Here is a 17149-nt window from a genome sequence, read left to right as displayed (position 1 = left end):
AACAATCTTATCCATTTGCTTCGAGATGGAGGGCTATAAATTCATCCGCGACAGCGATTTGCTAAGTGAAACACAGTAATTTTATTATAATTTTGTCTATAGTGTTTTGATATAGTAGCATACATACCATGATTCCCATCTGCTACGGTGCACTGCCATTTATCTTTTTGCGTTTTACTGCTGTGCAATCCGAATCCCAATTCACATATGTTGGGATTTACTCTCTGAGTTTTTTTATTTCACTCCGTTGATTTTTAGATCTAACTGTTTGCCTTATTTAATTTTTTTTTGCCAATACGCAAAATTATAGGTCGTGCTCTTAAAGTGTCTGAGTAATAGATCGAATCACAATAAAATAATTTATAATTATGTAATTTTTTTGAATACTACAAATAGTAAAATGTGGATCCAAAATTCACTGGTATCAGATAAAAAAATTGGAGGGGTATTTAGCTATCCTCGAAAAGATGTTGATTCAAATACATGGTGGTCAATTTTATTTGATAAATATTTGGGTAAATATTTTGATTCAAATACATGGGGGTATTATATTGTCGAGTGTGAACGACCACGAGCTCATTTTGTGTAACTAATTTTAGACATCTTTTTACATAAAAAAACATATATGCACACACGTACAGACAATTGCGCACACAACACCCAACACATCTTCATGATCCTACTAACACAGCTTAAAAAGATGAAAACTCGATAATCAAATCTCATGCATGTATTACGTTCGTTTCATATTATAAGACTTTTTAAGTTTGTCTATATTCATCTATTTATCAATGTATATATTTTGTATATGTATCTATATTCATTAGCATACACATATGAATCTAGATAAGACTAGAAAGTCTTATAATATAAAACGAAGCGAATATGTAATACTTGCAAGTGTTTATTATGATACCACTTGATGTTAGTAAGCGGACGTTATAAACAAAAGTATTACCACGATAGGAAAAACACATAGACAAAGGCGTATTCTCTAGCCTCACTCAAATGCTACGGAAGGCATATTCACTGTGCGTGACACTCATGGGTATCATGATTTACTATGGGATATTCAATTTTTTGCCACTGTTATTACGTAGTATTGCATTTACATATTTATCATCATATGTATATATATAGCATATAGGTCATAAGTCCACGCATTATAAACATATCGATCAAATACCATATTAAAAGTGGCAAACACTCAAGTTTGGAGGAATGAAGTTAGGAGGAGCCCAAAGAGTTTTTTAAAAAAACATTTTTAATAAATAATTCTATTACTAAACCCCCAAATAAAAGTATTTTTACCGGTACGAATCTTTTGACCATATTAATGTTGGTAGAGTGTCAAGAAAATACTGTCACACAAGTTGGTTGACGCGACACGCCAACCATACTAGCATGGCAGATTGTCAATGTTGTTTTGCCATGCAGTGTAACTGCGTGGCAAGACTGTCACGCCAAATACTATGCGTGATAGCGTTGTTTTGCCATGTAGTATTGGTGACATGATCAAAAATTTTATATGGTGAAAATATTTATATTTGAAATGTATTAATAAAATCATTTATTAAAAAAGTTTGAAAGATAAAAAAATTCGAGCCCAGAGGGCAGAAGATGCCACGTGGCACCATCTCCCTCCGAGCAACGAATCCGAGCCGTAGACGTCTGATCGGACGGTGGGATCGCCTCCCCGGGCTCCCAAAGAAAAATCGATCGATTTCCACTAGCTGTTGCTCGCTTTGCCTCTCTCCTCCTCCTCTCCGTCCCCCTCGCCCTCCCCTCCCCACGTCTCCCCTCGCGAGCTCGCCCGCCGCCCCGCCGCGCCGCGCAGCAGCTCCCGACCTCCACCCCGCGAGTCACCGGCGCCGGCAGGAGTCCCGTCGCTTCCGCCGCCGCACCCTAGGTCGCCGGTGAGCACCCGTGCGCGCATCTCTCATCCCTCTCTATCCCACACTTTTTTTCCTCCCTTCGCTTCGCTTGCCTTAACGTTGTCATCCCTTCTGGATCTGGAAGCTTTTCTCGTATCATGTAGTGGTTTGTTTTCTCAAGAAGAAAAAAAATTGGGGCCCAGTTTGACACCCACATGCCCTAGGCCCGTAGGGTGAAATCGCGTCGTAGTTTGAGCTTGATAGTATGGTTTGCGTTGTCTTAATGTTCATGAGGATTTTTTTAAAAAAATTAAGATCGTATCACTAAATTTTATGATTTAGTCCGTCTACCGAAGGTTGTATTTGACTATCCGCATTTGGTACTCACGTAATTTACTGCATTTCTTGTTTTGTTTCTACTATCTATGTGTGGGTTATGGGATTTGGTTGGTGTATGAATGATAGGTGTGGTGGTTATTACACTTGCTTTATGATACAGCTTTGACATTTGACACATGATTTCCCTCTCCACCTATTTTTGCACTGGGTTTTAAACAAATTTATGTGCTTTTGTTCAATTGTTTGGGGTTTTGCAGCGATGGTGAACAATGACGGTGAAGGCGGCAGTGGAGGCGGGGGTGGAGATCCGATGTGCGTTGACGATAGTGCTAACGCTGTTGTGGAGATGGGCGTTGGTGTAGACCAAGGAGTTGTGTCGCAGCATGATGATGTTGGTAATGACAGGGTCATGGAAGGACAGGGGGTGGTTTCTAACTCTGGTGATGAAATGGGGAGGAGAGGCTATGGTGACGAAGCCGAGACTGAAGAGGCAGCAACGGTTCAGGGCAGCAAGGAAGGCACCGAGGAACTACTCCGGAAGGTAGTGTACAGCGAGGAAGAAGCGTACAAGCTGTACTGTGACTATGGGCACCGCATGGGGTTCAGTATCCGAAAGGGGAAGCAGTCCTACTTTACTGGCACGAAAAGGATCAGGACCAAGGATTATTTCTGCTCCAAGGAAGGCATGAAGGAAGGGGAGAAGCTTACTGATGCAAACTTCAACGACCCGCATACTAGGACGAATTGCAAGGCCATGGTCCGCTTCAGAGTGAATGACCAGGGTGAGTGGAAGGTTATCCGGCTGGTCTCTGATCACAACCACAACCTGGCAAGACCTGAAGAGCGACATCTTTTAAGGTCTGCAAGATCACTTATAGCGGGGAGGTCAAGTTCTGTGGAAGCTATGTTGTATGGTGGGTACCAAGCACCTGGTGCACCTTCGCGAATCACTTTAGGAAGCACTGATGTAACCAACAACACAGATACGTCGAAGCAAGATTCACTTCCATGTTATAGTAGTATGGCAAGGTCACCAGCCATAGGAAATGGAGATTTGCAGAGCCTTGTAAGACACCTTAAGAGCAGGGCAAATGAAGATGGTATGTTCTATTGGGATGTTCAAATAGACCGAGGTGGTCGGATGACTAATTTTTTTTGGCGTGATGGCAGGAGCAGGATTGACTTTGACTGTTTTGGTGACGTAGTTGTGTTTGATTCAACTTATCGCTTAAACAAACATAATTTGATTTGTGCTCCTTTTGTTGGTGTGAACCACCACTGGCAGAGCACCATGTATGGCTGTGCTCTGTTAGCTGATGAGTCTATGTCATCTTTTGTATGGCTATTTAAGTCTTTCTTGGAAGCAATGGGCAATCGGCATCCTCGTTCAATTTTTACCAATCAAGATCAAGTTATGTCAAAGGCAATTGAGGAAGTATTTCCAAATACATGTCATCGCATTTCTCGCTGGCACATACAAAAGAATGCTGCTTCTCGTCTTGGTGCACTTAATGGTTCCAAAGCATTTAATAAGTTGTTTACCAAATGCATGCAGGGATGTGAATCAGAAGCTGAGTTTGAGGAGGCATGGGCTGAGATGCTTAGCGAGTTTAAGCTGGGGGATAACAAATGGCTTAAAAAACTTTATAAACTTAAGCAGAAGTGGTCTGGTGCTCTCAACAAACACACTTTTGATGGTGGGGTCGAATATGAGCCACAATGTGACAGTCTGAGTAATATATTTCATTGCATTGCTGACAAATTGACCTCTATGTCAGCAATTGTTGTTGCTGTGGATAAGTTGACTGAAGATTGGCGTGAAAAAGAGTTTGATGAAGATATGCGATGCAGCCAAAAGCCGCCTGCTTGTATTATAAAGCACAGTGATATTTTGAATCATGCAGCAAAAGTTTATACACATAGAATCTACAAGTTGTTTGAGACATATTTTCTTGATGGGTGTGGCGCTACAAAATTCAAGCAGCTTCATTGCGAAGATGACAACAGATATCAATTTGAGATGACAATGCAAGGGCGAGGGTCAAGAGTCTGCATAGTTCATTTTGATATGTCGACAATGCAACTCAATTGCAGCTGTAGTAAGTTTGAAACAATGGGTTTACTTTGTCCACATGCTCTGAAAGCTCTTAGCATCAAGAATGTGTGCAGTATTCCAGAAACATATATACTGAAGAGGTGGACCAAGGGTGCTAAGAAGTGGGTTTTTAATCCAAAGCAATACGAATCATCCTATCAGGAATGTATGGATGATGAAGCTGCATACTGCAACCATGTTATGCGCTATGCTTATGACCTTGTTACGAAGAGTCAAGGGCATGAAGAATTGAGGAAATCACTTTGGGAAACTCTTGAGAGTGGAGAAAAGGAATTGGAGAAATATCTAGAAAATGTTACCCAATATGCACTTTCTTATGCCACTTGAAAGAAGCTTTGATTGACCTTCTTAGACTTCTGAGGATGAGAAAGGTGCGTACTTCGTGGTCCTTAGAAGATATGCCTGAGTTTCTACTGACCCAAACTCAAAGTGTACTCTAAGAAATGAAAATATGAACTTTTGAAACAGGATGCAAGTTTGAGTAAGTCTATAAGCTTCTCTCATCTAGTTATCTTTGTGAATACCCATGAATCCATGCTTGTCAAATTGATATGTGGTTGAATAGTTCAGTACTGTTTTGGGGAGTATATTGGTGGTTGAAACTGGCCAGATTGCACATCGCTGACATTTCCCATAATAACTCAAGCCTAGGATGAACATAAGCGAGTTTAGGCTGGTTTAGTTTATGTTGAAGTACGAATTTTGAACACTGCTTATTCAGAGCTGTTTATGAGAGATGATGGCAACTAGTTTTTTTTTTTTTTTTGCCTACAGAAGTACGTTCTTTAGTAGCTGGTTTTCAGTTGGATGGCACTTGAGCACATCTGCCTGTGATTTAAGATGCCAAGTTATCAGCTTAGAAATCTGAATTTTACCTAATACTTTGATAATAGAATTAGGTAAAATTCAGATTCATATTTTCTATCTGAATGTTTGGGATGTCTAGCAGTTTCCTGCCTGTGTATTTGTGATTATGCATTGTGGTTGATAGCCTACTAGCTTTATTGGAAGTCAGTCATTGCAAGTTCTTCTTGTTGAAATCCATCTTAAATTAATGCAAAGAAGTATAATGCTTGCATAGAGCATTGCATGAATAACTGCTATAATATGAGGGAGGAATAAGCTAATTATCTGTTTTCCCCTCCATATATATATATATTTCTCTTCTCATTTGCTGGTGTTTCTGTTCCATCAATCGATAACTGAAAAAAAAACAGTTCTATTTCTTTTTCCTCAATAAAGTGGGTACTGTTCAAACATTCTGTGTCACTCCTACAGAGACACCACTATGTGTGCTCTCGTTGTGGTGGGTTATATCATTGAGCTCTCCCTCTGCCCAGATAGCATATGCCTCCTCACCATGTACAGCGTCATCTCCAATAAGCAGCTGTTGATCAGCTATACGGAGGGGAAGGATTAGGCTGATGATAACACATATGACGGAAGTGATAACAATATTCCATGCAGTGACAAAGAGTGCACCAGCAATCTGCTTCCCAAACTGTGATCCACCGACACCACCATAGAATGCACCTTTAGAGTTGGGGATGGAGAGGAAGAGACTGCAAAGGATGGGCTCAGCAAAGAGTCCAGTAGTGGCGCCACCAAGGAACCCAGCCACTGCGTGGGTGTGGAAGACACCAAGTGTGTCATCAATCCTCTGCATGAATGACCATTTCTTGTGCAGTACCATCATGGTGTACCATGGAATGCTACCAGAAAGGATTCCCATCACTATAGCTGCCCAACCTTGTACCAGGCCTGTTGAGTGACACATCTGGTTAGTTGTTGTTGATCAATTAAAATGATACAATAACCACATGCATGTTGCTATATTGTTTTGTTGATCACACCTAGCATGAAAAATGTTGGACTACATTGATTTTTTCTTTTTTGGTCTTATATCTCTTTATTTCCCCTGTTTTGTTTAGTGCTGTGATACTCAGAGGAAGAAATAAAAAAAATGACCATGGAGTGTTTTGGTTTTCTCTATGTGCACGAGTACTAGCACAGCTATTGATAGGTTTCATATTGAACCCTATAAAATTTCAAAACTGTGCCTGGTCCAGGGAATAGAAGAAAAAGAAATGCACTTGCACATAAGAGTTTAACTTAATATAATGACTAGAGGGCATTATGTGTAACCAATCGCTAAAGTTGCTAGCTTCCTAAGTCAATTTGGTAGGGAAGCCCAAGGTCAGGATCATGTGTTCAGTCAGTCATGGTTCATAATTATCCTTGTGTAAGATTGAAAGCGACACAATTTTTTTCAAGCCAATGGAGAACTGAACGAAAAATAGTCCAAATTGGGACAAAACAGAGGCTTTTTTACAAAAATATCCAGTTAGTTTAGCTTTTATAAAAGCAAATTAGTAGCTTCTGAATAGCAGCTGAACCCGTTTCTTATAAAATAATCAATCAGTGGTGCTAAATGGATGGATTCTGACTGTCACATGTTTTTAATAACCTGGGTCAATTGATGCCCTTTGCTGGTAGCTTAGTAGCAAGAGTGTCGCGTCAGAGAAAACACGACTACAATATGCATTAATAAATCAGCTGTGTTTCTTAAGGCCAATCATGCTGTAGTTTACACTAGCAGTGGAATAAAAAAACGAAGCATTTCTTTTCCATTTCAATGCAAGCAATACTGTGCAGGTTATAGAAGATGCTGCTATTGGATTCTTGGTATTGACTTCATCAGATGCAGACCTTATTGGCTGAAGGTACTATTCCTTGTTTTTCTTTAGTTTGAGACTTTTCAGTTGATTCCTATAGTGACAAGGTACTGATGCAAATTGCAATATTTTAAGTGGTTAGCCTTGGCTGAGCTAGTCCACCTGCTAATGGAGGAAGGGGATGCTTCTCACCTGCACCAGGGGTGATGCATACCAGGCCAGTGATCATGCCCTGCACTGCGCCAATTACCGACGGCTTCCCGAAGAAGAAGACATCCAGGATCGTCCACACGAGTAGGCTGGTGGATGCGCAGATATGCGTGTTGAGAACTGCCATGGATGAGTCAATATTAGCTGAGTATGGGTCTCCTCCATTGAAGCCTGTCCATCCAAGCCACAGCAGCCCTGCCCCTGCTAGAACTAGCAATATGTTATTGGGTGGGAATCGCTCCCTGTCTGATGCTGATCTTGGTCCAACCTGAATGGTATGAGATGTCAGATATCATAGATGCAGAACTGGAACGGTGAATTTAACCAGAGAAAGACATTTGCCATACCCAGTAGGCTGCAGTGAGGCCAGCGATGCCAGAGGAGAGGTGGATGACATAGCCGCCGGAGTAGTCTATGACACCCCACTGGAAGAGGAAGCCTCCACCCCAGAGCGAGAAGGCGCAGACCGTGTAAGAGAAGGTGATCCAGAGCGGCACAAAGGCCATCCAGGCCTTGATGTTCATGCGCCCAAGCAGTGAGCCGGCGAGGATGATGACAGTGATGCTGGCAAACATGCACTGGAAGTACACCATGGTGGCGGCTGGGTACAACGGCTTGAGCATGTCCGCCTCAAGTGACCCGTCACGGTAGTGCATGGCGGTGGCGGTGAGCTCAGACCGCGCCACAAGGAAGTTCTGCCCGAGTGCCGGCCGCGCCTTGCCCCAGAAGGGCAGGAGGCGGTCGCCGAAGGACATGTTGTATGCCCAGACTACCCAGCAGATCCAGACGGCAGCGAAGGCATAGAGCGCCATGAACGCCGAGTTGATGGCCCACTTCTTCTTGACAATGCTTCCGTACAGGATCACCAGCCCAGGCATGCTCTGCAGACCGACGAGGGTCGCCGATGTCATCTGCCACGCGTTGTCGCCCTTGTTCAGCCAGTCCGGCGATGACGAACTGTTCTGGTATGCCATCGAAATCGCCCCCGCCATGGTTGTGGCACTGGAAGAGCTGGCAGGAGAAGAAGGGGGAAGAATTTCTCTACTGACTCGCTGATCTGGGGTGTATATATGCCTTGATCCCTGGCCACAAACAAGTACGCTGTCTCAAAACGACCTTGAAGTCTGGAGAGGCCATGATGCAAGTATATATTCCTATTGGTGATACTAACTAGCCTGTACTTGTAGAAGTATACTATTTGTGCCTTTTGCTTCGTGCACTGTGATCTTACTACTTAACTGATGTTTTGTTTGTTTTGATAACCACAAGGTCATGCTACTTCACACCATTGTCAAGGCATGAAGTAATCAAATCCTCTGGGGTAGTCGCCTTGACACGGCACACCAAGTTCAGTTCGAAGTTGTAAATATGCTTTAAATACTACTATTCTACTAGTGTTAGTAGTGTCCTTTGCCTTATGTGTGACTTGGAACTACATATGATCTGACCTCAGGTCATGAGCAACAGTGCAAGACAAAGAGAAGAAAGCACAGTACTTGGTATTTTTCTCTTAATATCTTTTTTTTTAAAATTCTCCTTTCAGGGGCGGGCGCATGCGGAGACGCAGCATACAGAAATGAAAACAATGAGAAGAAAGCAACATTCAGAAAGGTACTTTGGTTGACCTAGACTTGCCGCATTTCCAGCCTTGAACGGCTCGCGAAAAGGACGGCATCTCACAATCTCACAGAGGAAGAACAGCTGCAGCAGCCGGTAAGTATCTTCTCCCTTCACTGTCTTTCCATGACCTCTTCAAGGAACCGTAGGAATCACCAAATCAACTCCGAGGTATAGATGGAATTATTTTATGCCTGATACTTACTCCAGCGATTCGTTCAAGAAAAGTTTAAAAAGATGTAGCAGTTCGGCATGCATGTTGTTCCTCTCCTATTGGAGATCCGTGGTGCTTTTCTAATGGGGTGAGGTTGTTTGATACTGTTTTTTTTAAGAATTTCTGTGATACTAAATTTGTTTCTGTCAGTGGCTGATCGAGACAGAAGGGGTTGCTGTTGACTTGTTTTGTTTGTGAGCTGTATAGTGTTATCAGCTAGAAATTCAGTTAAGCATCCATAAACTAAAACATTGTAATGATCCTTGGTATGGGTGAAAACTTCAGGCCTAGGAGCTACATCTCTTCCCAAGTGATGCCCATGCTCCCCTGGCTGAACACCCCCACGAATCATATGTTCTTGGAGGAATGAAGGGGCAGTTTCTAGTGTCCACTCAATGCATTCCTTCCTTGGGACCAACCTTTTGTGAACTAAAGAGTTGTAGATGGTTGGCTGTATCCGAGCTTCTCATCGTTTGCTCCAGGGCTGATAAACTGTGTAAAACTAAAAGAAACAAGAAATAATTTATAGGTACAAATATTATATACTACCTCCGTTTCATAATAACTTTATTTTTTTTATTTTTATGGTCAACGTTTAACCATTCGTTTTATTTAAAAAAATTGTAAAGATCTTTAAAAATTAGTCATGTATAAAATACTATTCATGTTTTATCATCTATTAACAATAAAAATATTAATTGCAAAAAAATTCAAATAAGATGAAGAGTCGAAATATTGTATCTAAAAACTGAAAAATAAACTTATTTTGGGGTGGAGGTATGTGTTTTAGCAATTTAAAGACCGGTTCTGAAAAAATAAATTATGTTAAGAAAACATCAAAATCAACTGAAATTTCAACTTTTAAGTTCTGGTTGTTGCTAGTAAGGCAACAGTTTGACATCTTGATGTCAATCGGTCCTCATCTTTTTACATGTGCTTATGTTTATAACCCAAAATTTAAATTTTTAGCTTTAAATTTAGAGTAGATTTTGATATTTTTTATTATAGTTTATTTTGTAGCTTTGGCTTTTATATCACTGAGAATACGTATACAAAAGTTTTATTTATAAATATACCGTTTGATACTAAACAATCATCCCCCATAAGTTTTGCACTTATGGGCATGTTTCAATATGAAAACCTTTTGGATCCATAATAAAAGCTAAACTAGCTTCGAAAAGTTATCTAAGCAATGCTGATGTAGAAAGTTTTTTGCGAAATTGTACTTTTAGAAGCATGAAAAAAATCCTTATACCCATACTGGCTAGGCCCTGTTATTTTTGTCTTAGTCACCTGGTTATTGAAATGATACTTACTCTGATTTGAAAATTTTTTTCCTTTAAAAACTCTTTTCTACTTCACTACACTATTTAGACCACTTTTTAAAATCCATTTACTAACTTTATTTCTTAAAATATTTAATTTACTCCTATAATATATCAGATAATCTAAAAATAATGATGATGCCTCAACTATATATTTTCATTCTAAGAAACCAAGTGGGGCATTATCATTTTCAAACAAAAAACTATCCCAAGTATGGAGTATATTATACGCTCGAAGGCGATGATGGTGACCTGGTTTTGAACAAGTGGGCTAGATCGGCTGTTTCAGAATCTTGTTTACATTGCATATTTGCATCCGCGAGTCGTGAATGGTCAGTGGAGATGCTCGTATCTTCGTCGGCGTCCGCCTACTTCTTCGACCGGTGCACCCAAGGCTGCATATCTATCGCTTCGTCCTTTTCCGTTGACCCAATGTGCTTTCGCTTGCGACTTGGAAACCTTCCCAAGGTTAAAACGACGTCCAACTTAAACATGCTTTCTTTTTCTAAAGCCTAATAGCATTCCCAAGAGTTAATATAAATTTTATCATATATATTGTCATTTGGATGACCATTTAAAAATAAATTCTCTATTCATATTAGTTATCACTCTAACAGAGTATTCATATCACATCATCTATATATATTTTTTGTTAATATTTTATAACCACCTCCTCATGTTGTTGTTGTTATTGATATCTTCTCTTGTGATTGGATGCTGATTGGATGCTGAGATATGAAGAGAGGAGATAACATCCATATTTAAATTTTCTCTTTCTAATATGGATGATGTTATATTTTTAGATGATGGGATGAATGATCTGCTGGAACCTCTTTTCTCCCCTTGCATCATCTATTTCGCGAGTGACCTTAACTTTTTTTTCTTTTTTTTGCGCGTTTCTCAAACTATTAAACGATACATTTTTTAAAAATAAATTATATAAAAGTTACTTTAAAAATTAGATTAATTAATTTTTTAAGTTTACAATAGCTAATAATTAACTAACCATGCGTTAATGAATTTTCTTTTTTTGTGTGTGCTAATCACATTAATCAGTTTTTGAAGTTTACAATAGCTAATATTTCACACACATACTGGGTGCTCCTCCCATCTCAAAATATACTATTTCCGGTTTTCAAATACTTCTATAGAACGACGAGATTGATATCAAACTTTTAGAGGCGTGGAAAACAAATGCATAGATTAATTTTAAAAAAACTTCAATAAATTTATATACTTATTAATATTTATATATACCCTAATAGAAAAACAATAGTAAGATATTTTTTTAGATCATCTACTTGTACAAGACGGCATGTTTTCGCAACTTGAGAAGCTATCTTTAGCTGTGAAATTAGACATGTTTCAGGACTAAAGGTAGCACATAGTGAGTGATAAAACATGTCGATCATTTTGTTTATGCCGATTATAAGCGCTAACACTTATCAGTGATAAAAAGTTATGTGTAAAATTTATATACATTTATCCTAAACTATCTAAAAGTAAATGTTAAAAATAAACAACAATAAAAAAACTAAAATCAAATCTCAATTAAAATTTAAATAATTAAAGCAGTCACCGAAGGAACATAGAATCACAGCATTTTTTAAATTTTATTTATTAAATAATTTACAAATTTAAATTAAATTAAATTTGTAAATTGAAAATTTAAAATTCAAAAAATTCTAGACTCACGGATCAAAAGGAGGGTGTTTTGCTTTGGGCCTTGTGGGGCCTGCCGGACGCGGGCCGGCCCCAGCTGGCGACGCGGCCTAGCCCAGCACAGCTCAATTCAGTCAAACCCACCGGCCGTTCGTTGGGCTGGGCGTTAACCCGCTCTCTCTCTCCTCCCGCCGCAGCCGCTAAAACCCTAGCTGCTACCACCGCCGCCGGCGAGCGAGCGAGCAAGCGAGGCGATGCGATGGAGCACCAGCGGTGGCGCCCGACGGTCAACGAGCGCGACTTCATCGAGCGCGCCCTCCAGTCCGACCTCCGCGTCGACGGCCGCCGCCCCTTCGACTTCCGCCGCCTCAAGATCCTCTTCGGCAGGTAGGTTGCCCTCTCAGCCTCCTCTCTCTTCTTCCTCCGCCACCATCGCTGTGTGCGTGTGCGACGGCCATGGGGGTTGGGGCGCGCGGTTTTCGTTCCGACGAAAGCTTCTCGAGCGTTGATCGTTGTGCGTGCGTGCAGGGAGGATGGCTCGGCGGAGGTGCAGCTCGGGGAGACGCGCGTCATGGGGTACGTCACGGCGCAGCTGGTGCAGCCGTACAAGGACAGGCCCAACGAGGGGACGCTGGCGATCTTCACCGAGTTCTCCCCGATGGCCGACCCCGCCTTCGAGCCTGGGCGGCCTGGGGAGTCCGCGATCGAGCTGGGTCGCGTCATCGATCGCGGCCTAAGGTGGGTCTCCTGATGATCTGCTGTTTTGGTAATCTCGTTGAAATGGCCGTGAGCGCGGAGTCTAATTGAGCATTTCCGGCGATTTCGCAGGGAGAGCCGAGCCGTGGACATGGAGTCCCTGTGCGTTGTTGCCGGGAGGCATGTCTGGTCCGTGCGCGTCGACCTTCACATCTTGGATAATGGGGGGTATGAGCTGATGCATAAAATTTCCTAGTGGTGTAACTGGGTGCGCGAACATTTCCGCCTACGAGGTCTAATTGTGCCTGATACGATGGTTTTATCACTCAGGAATCTCATTGACACTGCTAACATTGCCGCGCTGGCAGCTTTGTCCACGTTCCGAAGGCCTGAATGTACGGTCGGAGGGGATGATGGTCAACAGGTTACGGTACATGACCCTGAGGTAAGCTGTAATATTTTGTATTGTATTGGTAATGCATTTTTCAGATTTCAAAGTTCGCCAACAAGGAATGACATTTGCTAGTTGGTTCGTCCGTGCAAAGGAGGATTAGCTAATTTATATGGCATCTCTAGCTTCATATAGCATGTGATTGAGACACAACCTTGTTGTTCAACTGTCATATGGTAGTACCTTTATTTGCACTGACAAATAAATTATCTTATGCTTTATTTCATCTATTTAATAATTACAGGTCAGGGATCCAATCCCTTTAACAATTCACCATCTCCCCATTGCTGTAACCTTTGCATATTTTGGTGAGGGTAACATCATGGTATATTTCTAAAATGTCAGGCTCAATTATTGCCATCCATTATGTTGTGCTATTTTCATCCACAATTCATTGGCTGAGTTTTGTGTTTAGGTTATTGATCCGACATATAAGGAAGAAGCTGTTATGGGAGGACGAATGACTGCTACGATTAACTCAAATGGTGATGTATGTGCCATCCAGAAAGCAGGTGGAGAGGGTGTCATGTCAAGTGTTATCATGCAATGTTTAAGAATTGCTTCAGTAAAGGCTGCTGATATAACCAGCAAAATAAAGAATGAGGTCAGTTAGAAAACCTATTTTGTTATAGTTTATATGCCTGCTTTGATGTTCTGTGAACTGCAAAACTACGTGTCTTGTCAACTTCCTTATATTTCGATGATTTGAGTTTGCATCTCATCCTAAGCATCTCTTTGTTCAGGTTACGTCGTACACCTCTGCGAAGGCACTGCAGAAAGTAAAGCGTTTGCCAGCATCAGTGCTGAAAAAGGATAGTGTTCCTGTTGTGGCTATGAAGGGGAGCGCCGATGGTGCATTGGAAACTCAAAGTACAAAGGCCTCCAGTGAAGTTCAGCAGATAAGCAAAGGTGATGAGGACCATCAAAATATAAAAAGGAATTCATCCTTGACTGTGGACAGAACTTCTAAACATAAACAAACATCCAAATTCATTGGTGGTCCATCAAATTGGTAGTTATTGGAGCACTATACTTGTTTACTAAATCTATGCAATGCAGTTTTGCTTGAAACATGTTTTGCCAACCTGTCCTGATTTTCTTGCAATGTAGGGATCCATACTCTAAAGGAGTTTCATTAAGCTCCCTCAGAATTTCACAATTGCCTGGTACTGTTAAGTTTGTACCTTTTATTCTATTTTTGATTGTGATTGTACCAGTGCATGAGCATACAGAGTGTTTAAACATATGTATAAATTCAAATCACTATAGTGTTTCTGCCTTCAAACAACATAATACAGAAAAATCAGGTTTGGCTGAGTGAACCATAATTTATATGGCATTACACATGGAACAATAGGCCGTCTTCTCCTGCCAGTCCACCAATATTCTTCCAGTCGTGTCCTCTATAAACTACAGATTGCCGTTTTATCTGTGATAGGTGTTGGGAAAACTTCTGTTCTCTTACCTAGGACACGAATGATTCTTAAATATCACAAAGCATGCCCATCCTCCTGATAATTTACCTTACAATATGCAGACATCTGATAGTTTACCTTACAATATGCAGAACCACCACCCACAGTTAAGGACAACAAGCAGGAGGATGTCGAACCAATGTTAACTGAATGTAATCCTGAGGTGCAAAGTGAATCAAGGTTGACCGCTGGAGGGTCAGATGAGACACAAGCTGTATCACCAAAGAGTCTAAAGGATGCTGTCAAGCCAAAACATAAAAGAAAGAAAAAGCAGCACAACAAGAGTTAGATGACCTGTAATTTATATAGGCCTGTCAAGTAAGAGTTATTAGTGTTCGTGTTTTGTATTATATCCTCTTTTAATATAGTGATATTGACTGTTTTGTTTTGACCTAATTGCAGCTGTGTTAGATAGCTTGATGTTTGTGGGCATGGTTGGCTAACTTCCATTGTTCTCTTGATGGTGCACATGATAGATAGTCGGAGGTATTTTCATGGGATTCAAATCAGCGTGGAAGGCTTCTGTCATTTCTATACCCTTTGTTATGGTGATGATTGTTGCTGCAATCGATCTGCCTGAACATCTCTGTAGCACCTAGCTAAGCTTTCCTGACTGAAGGATCTCTTCACCATAGCACCATGGGTTGGGTTTCTTCTTTTGCTGATGTTTTGTGTGCCATTTTTGTGGCATGCTAAGCCGCAAACATTGAAAAAAATTGTACAATCTGTAGAACACCCATAATCCAGAAATGGGTTCCAATTAATCTTCAAGTCAAACTCTACCACAAGTCTTTGCAGGCTATGGCGTCATTTTATGTGCCTTAATTGTGACAAATGCTAAGCCGCAAACATTGAAAATTTGTGTACAAGCTGTAGAACACCCATAATCCAGAAATGGGTTTCATTCAATTAATCTTCATGTCAAATTCCACCAAAAGTCATTGCAGGTTATTGTTTCATTTTATTATTGCTGTCTGTTAATACTTCGGAAATTTTGCCTATGTCTTTGTTTGTATTGGGCTTTAAATTAAGCCCATACAAGTGGTTGCTGGACCAGAAATTGCCTTGTCCACTTGCCCACGTTTCGCAGCTTCTCCTTGAAGGACAAGGGGCCTATTTGGGGAGTTTCTCCTAGCTGTAGAAGCTGTTTCTATCAGAAGCTGTCTCAAACGGTCCACAGCTTCTGAGAATCTATAGTTACAGATTCTGAAAAATGAACTAAGAATCCAGAATCTGGAGAACCTGGGTTTACGAGCTTTTCTAGATTTTCAGAAGCTAGCTACCAAGCAGCTGTTTCTCAGAATATAAAGCTTCCCAAACATCCCAAACAGGCCCGAGTACTGAAGTAACGAGGCTAAGGCCTTGTTCTCAAAATTTTTTCTAAAAACATCACATTAAATCTTTGGACACATAAATAAAGCATTAAACATAGATAAACCAAAAAACTAATTGCACAGTTACGGAAGAAACCTTGAGACGAATCTTTTGAGTCTAATTAGTACATGATTAGCCATAAGTGCTATAGTAACCAACATGTGCTAATGATGGATTAATTAGGCTCAAAAAATTTGTCACACGGTTTCCGGGCTAGACGTGAAATTCGTTTTTTCATTTATATCCAAAAACCTCTTCCGACATTCGGTCAAACATTTGACGTGGCACTTTTTTCAAAAAAAATTTCAGACTAAACGGCGCCTGAAGGAGGTTTTCTCAGACGGCAAAGCAACCCAAAAAATGGTGCAACCCAAAAAATTGTGCTTTCTTACTTACCTTCTAGGCGACATAAAACTGAGTACGTTTTGTAATGCTTTCAAGCCTTGTGACTCCACATTCTAAGCATGCGCTATTTTTCTAGACAAAAAAATAAGCTTTATTTCACCATCAAGCTTCCTCTTCTTAGATCTGCTGTTCTGGCCTTGACTTGGAGCTAACTACCCACGTGCTTGTTTGGTGTGAAAGATGTGCAATATATTTCTCTCGTTTTGTTTACACCTTGCAAATTTGCAATGGAGTGTAGCTGTGGTTCATCCTATCCAACAGCACCAGCAGCATTTTATTTTTTTTAAAAAAAGGAATGAGCTACCTCTTTTTTTTAAGGGCCTGTTAAGTTCTCAAATTTTTTTCTCAAAACATCACGTTAAATTTTTGGACATCTAGCTAGAGCATTAAACATAGATGAAATAAAAAACTAATTGCACAGTTATGGGAGAAATCGTGAGGCGAATCTTTTGAGACTAGTTAGTCCATGAGTAGCTATAAGTTGTACAGTAACTCATATGCGCTAATGACAGATTAATTAGACTCAAAAGATTCGTCGCGTGGTTTTTAGGCGAGCTGTGAAATTTGTTTTTTCATTCGTGTCCAAAAACTCCTTCCGACATCCGGTCAAACGTCTGACGTGACGTCCAAATTTTTTTTATTTCCCTAACTAAACACCTCCTTAGAGCAGGTATAATGATAGATATAAGCCAGCTATAAACATATCTAAATAAATA

At 40.6% G+C, this 17149-nt stretch overlaps 3 protein-coding genes across 8 annotated transcripts; 2 read left to right on the top strand and 1 right to left on the bottom strand.

Annotated features, from left to right (window-relative positions):
* Window positions 1–2487: 2487 nt before the first annotated feature.
* Window positions 2488–7308, top strand: LOC102712694 (protein FAR1-RELATED SEQUENCE 7-like). Of its 2 annotated transcripts, XM_015833810.2 has the most exons (3): window positions 2488–4810; window positions 6985–7052; window positions 7140–7308. In XM_015833810.2, the coding sequence occupies exon 1, from the start codon at window positions 2524–2526 to the stop codon at window positions 4654–4656; it is 2133 nt and encodes a 710-aa protein (XP_015689296.1). In that variant the 5' UTR covers window positions 2488–2523; the 3' UTR covers window positions 4657–4810; window positions 6985–7052; window positions 7140–7308. The 2 variants fall into 2 exon arrangements, with proteins under 2 accessions (XP_015689296.1, XP_006647361.2); XM_006647298.3 differs by lacking the exons at window positions 6985–7052; window positions 7140–7308 and adding an exon at window positions 5670–5728.
* Window positions 5430–8253, bottom strand: LOC102713046 (ammonium transporter 3 member 3). The gene is made up of 3 exons (XM_006647299.2): window positions 7562–8253; window positions 7197–7482; window positions 5430–6090 (listed from the first exon to the last, which is right to left on the bottom strand). Exons 1-3 carry the CDS (start codon window positions 8204–8206, stop codon window positions 5582–5584), a joined length of 1440 nt encoding a protein of 479 aa, XP_006647362.1. The 5' UTR covers window positions 8207–8253; the 3' UTR covers window positions 5430–5581.
* Window positions 8165–15592, top strand: LOC102712419 (exosome complex component RRP45A-like). Of its 5 annotated transcripts, none has more exons than XM_015833813.2 (12): window positions 8165–8358; window positions 8484–8927; window positions 12230–12419; window positions 12561–12770; window positions 12861–12956; window positions 13059–13173; window positions 13424–13504; window positions 13595–13783; window positions 13923–14191; window positions 14290–14345; window positions 14747–14972; window positions 15057–15592. In XM_015833813.2, exons 3-11 carry the CDS (start codon window positions 12292–12294, stop codon window positions 14941–14943), a joined length of 1341 nt encoding a protein of 446 aa, XP_015689299.1. In that variant the 5' UTR covers window positions 8165–8358; window positions 8484–8927; window positions 12230–12291; the 3' UTR covers window positions 14944–14972; window positions 15057–15592. The 5 variants fall into 5 exon arrangements, with proteins under 5 accessions (XP_015689299.1, XP_015689298.1, XP_015689297.1 ...); XM_015833812.2 differs by having other exon boundaries at window positions 8165–8374; XM_015833811.2 differs by having other exon boundaries at window positions 8165–8561; window positions 8758–8927.
* The last annotated feature ends 1557 nt before the right edge of the window (window positions 15593–17149 follow it).

The sequence above is a fragment of the Oryza brachyantha genome, chromosome 2 (assembly GCF_000231095.2).
Source record: "Oryza brachyantha chromosome 2, ObraRS2, whole genome shotgun sequence".
Classification (NCBI taxonomy): domain Eukaryota; kingdom Viridiplantae; phylum Streptophyta; class Magnoliopsida; order Poales; family Poaceae; genus Oryza; species Oryza brachyantha.
Note: the sequence above shows the minus strand (reverse complement) of the source record. Positions and strands in the feature narration are given on the sequence as shown.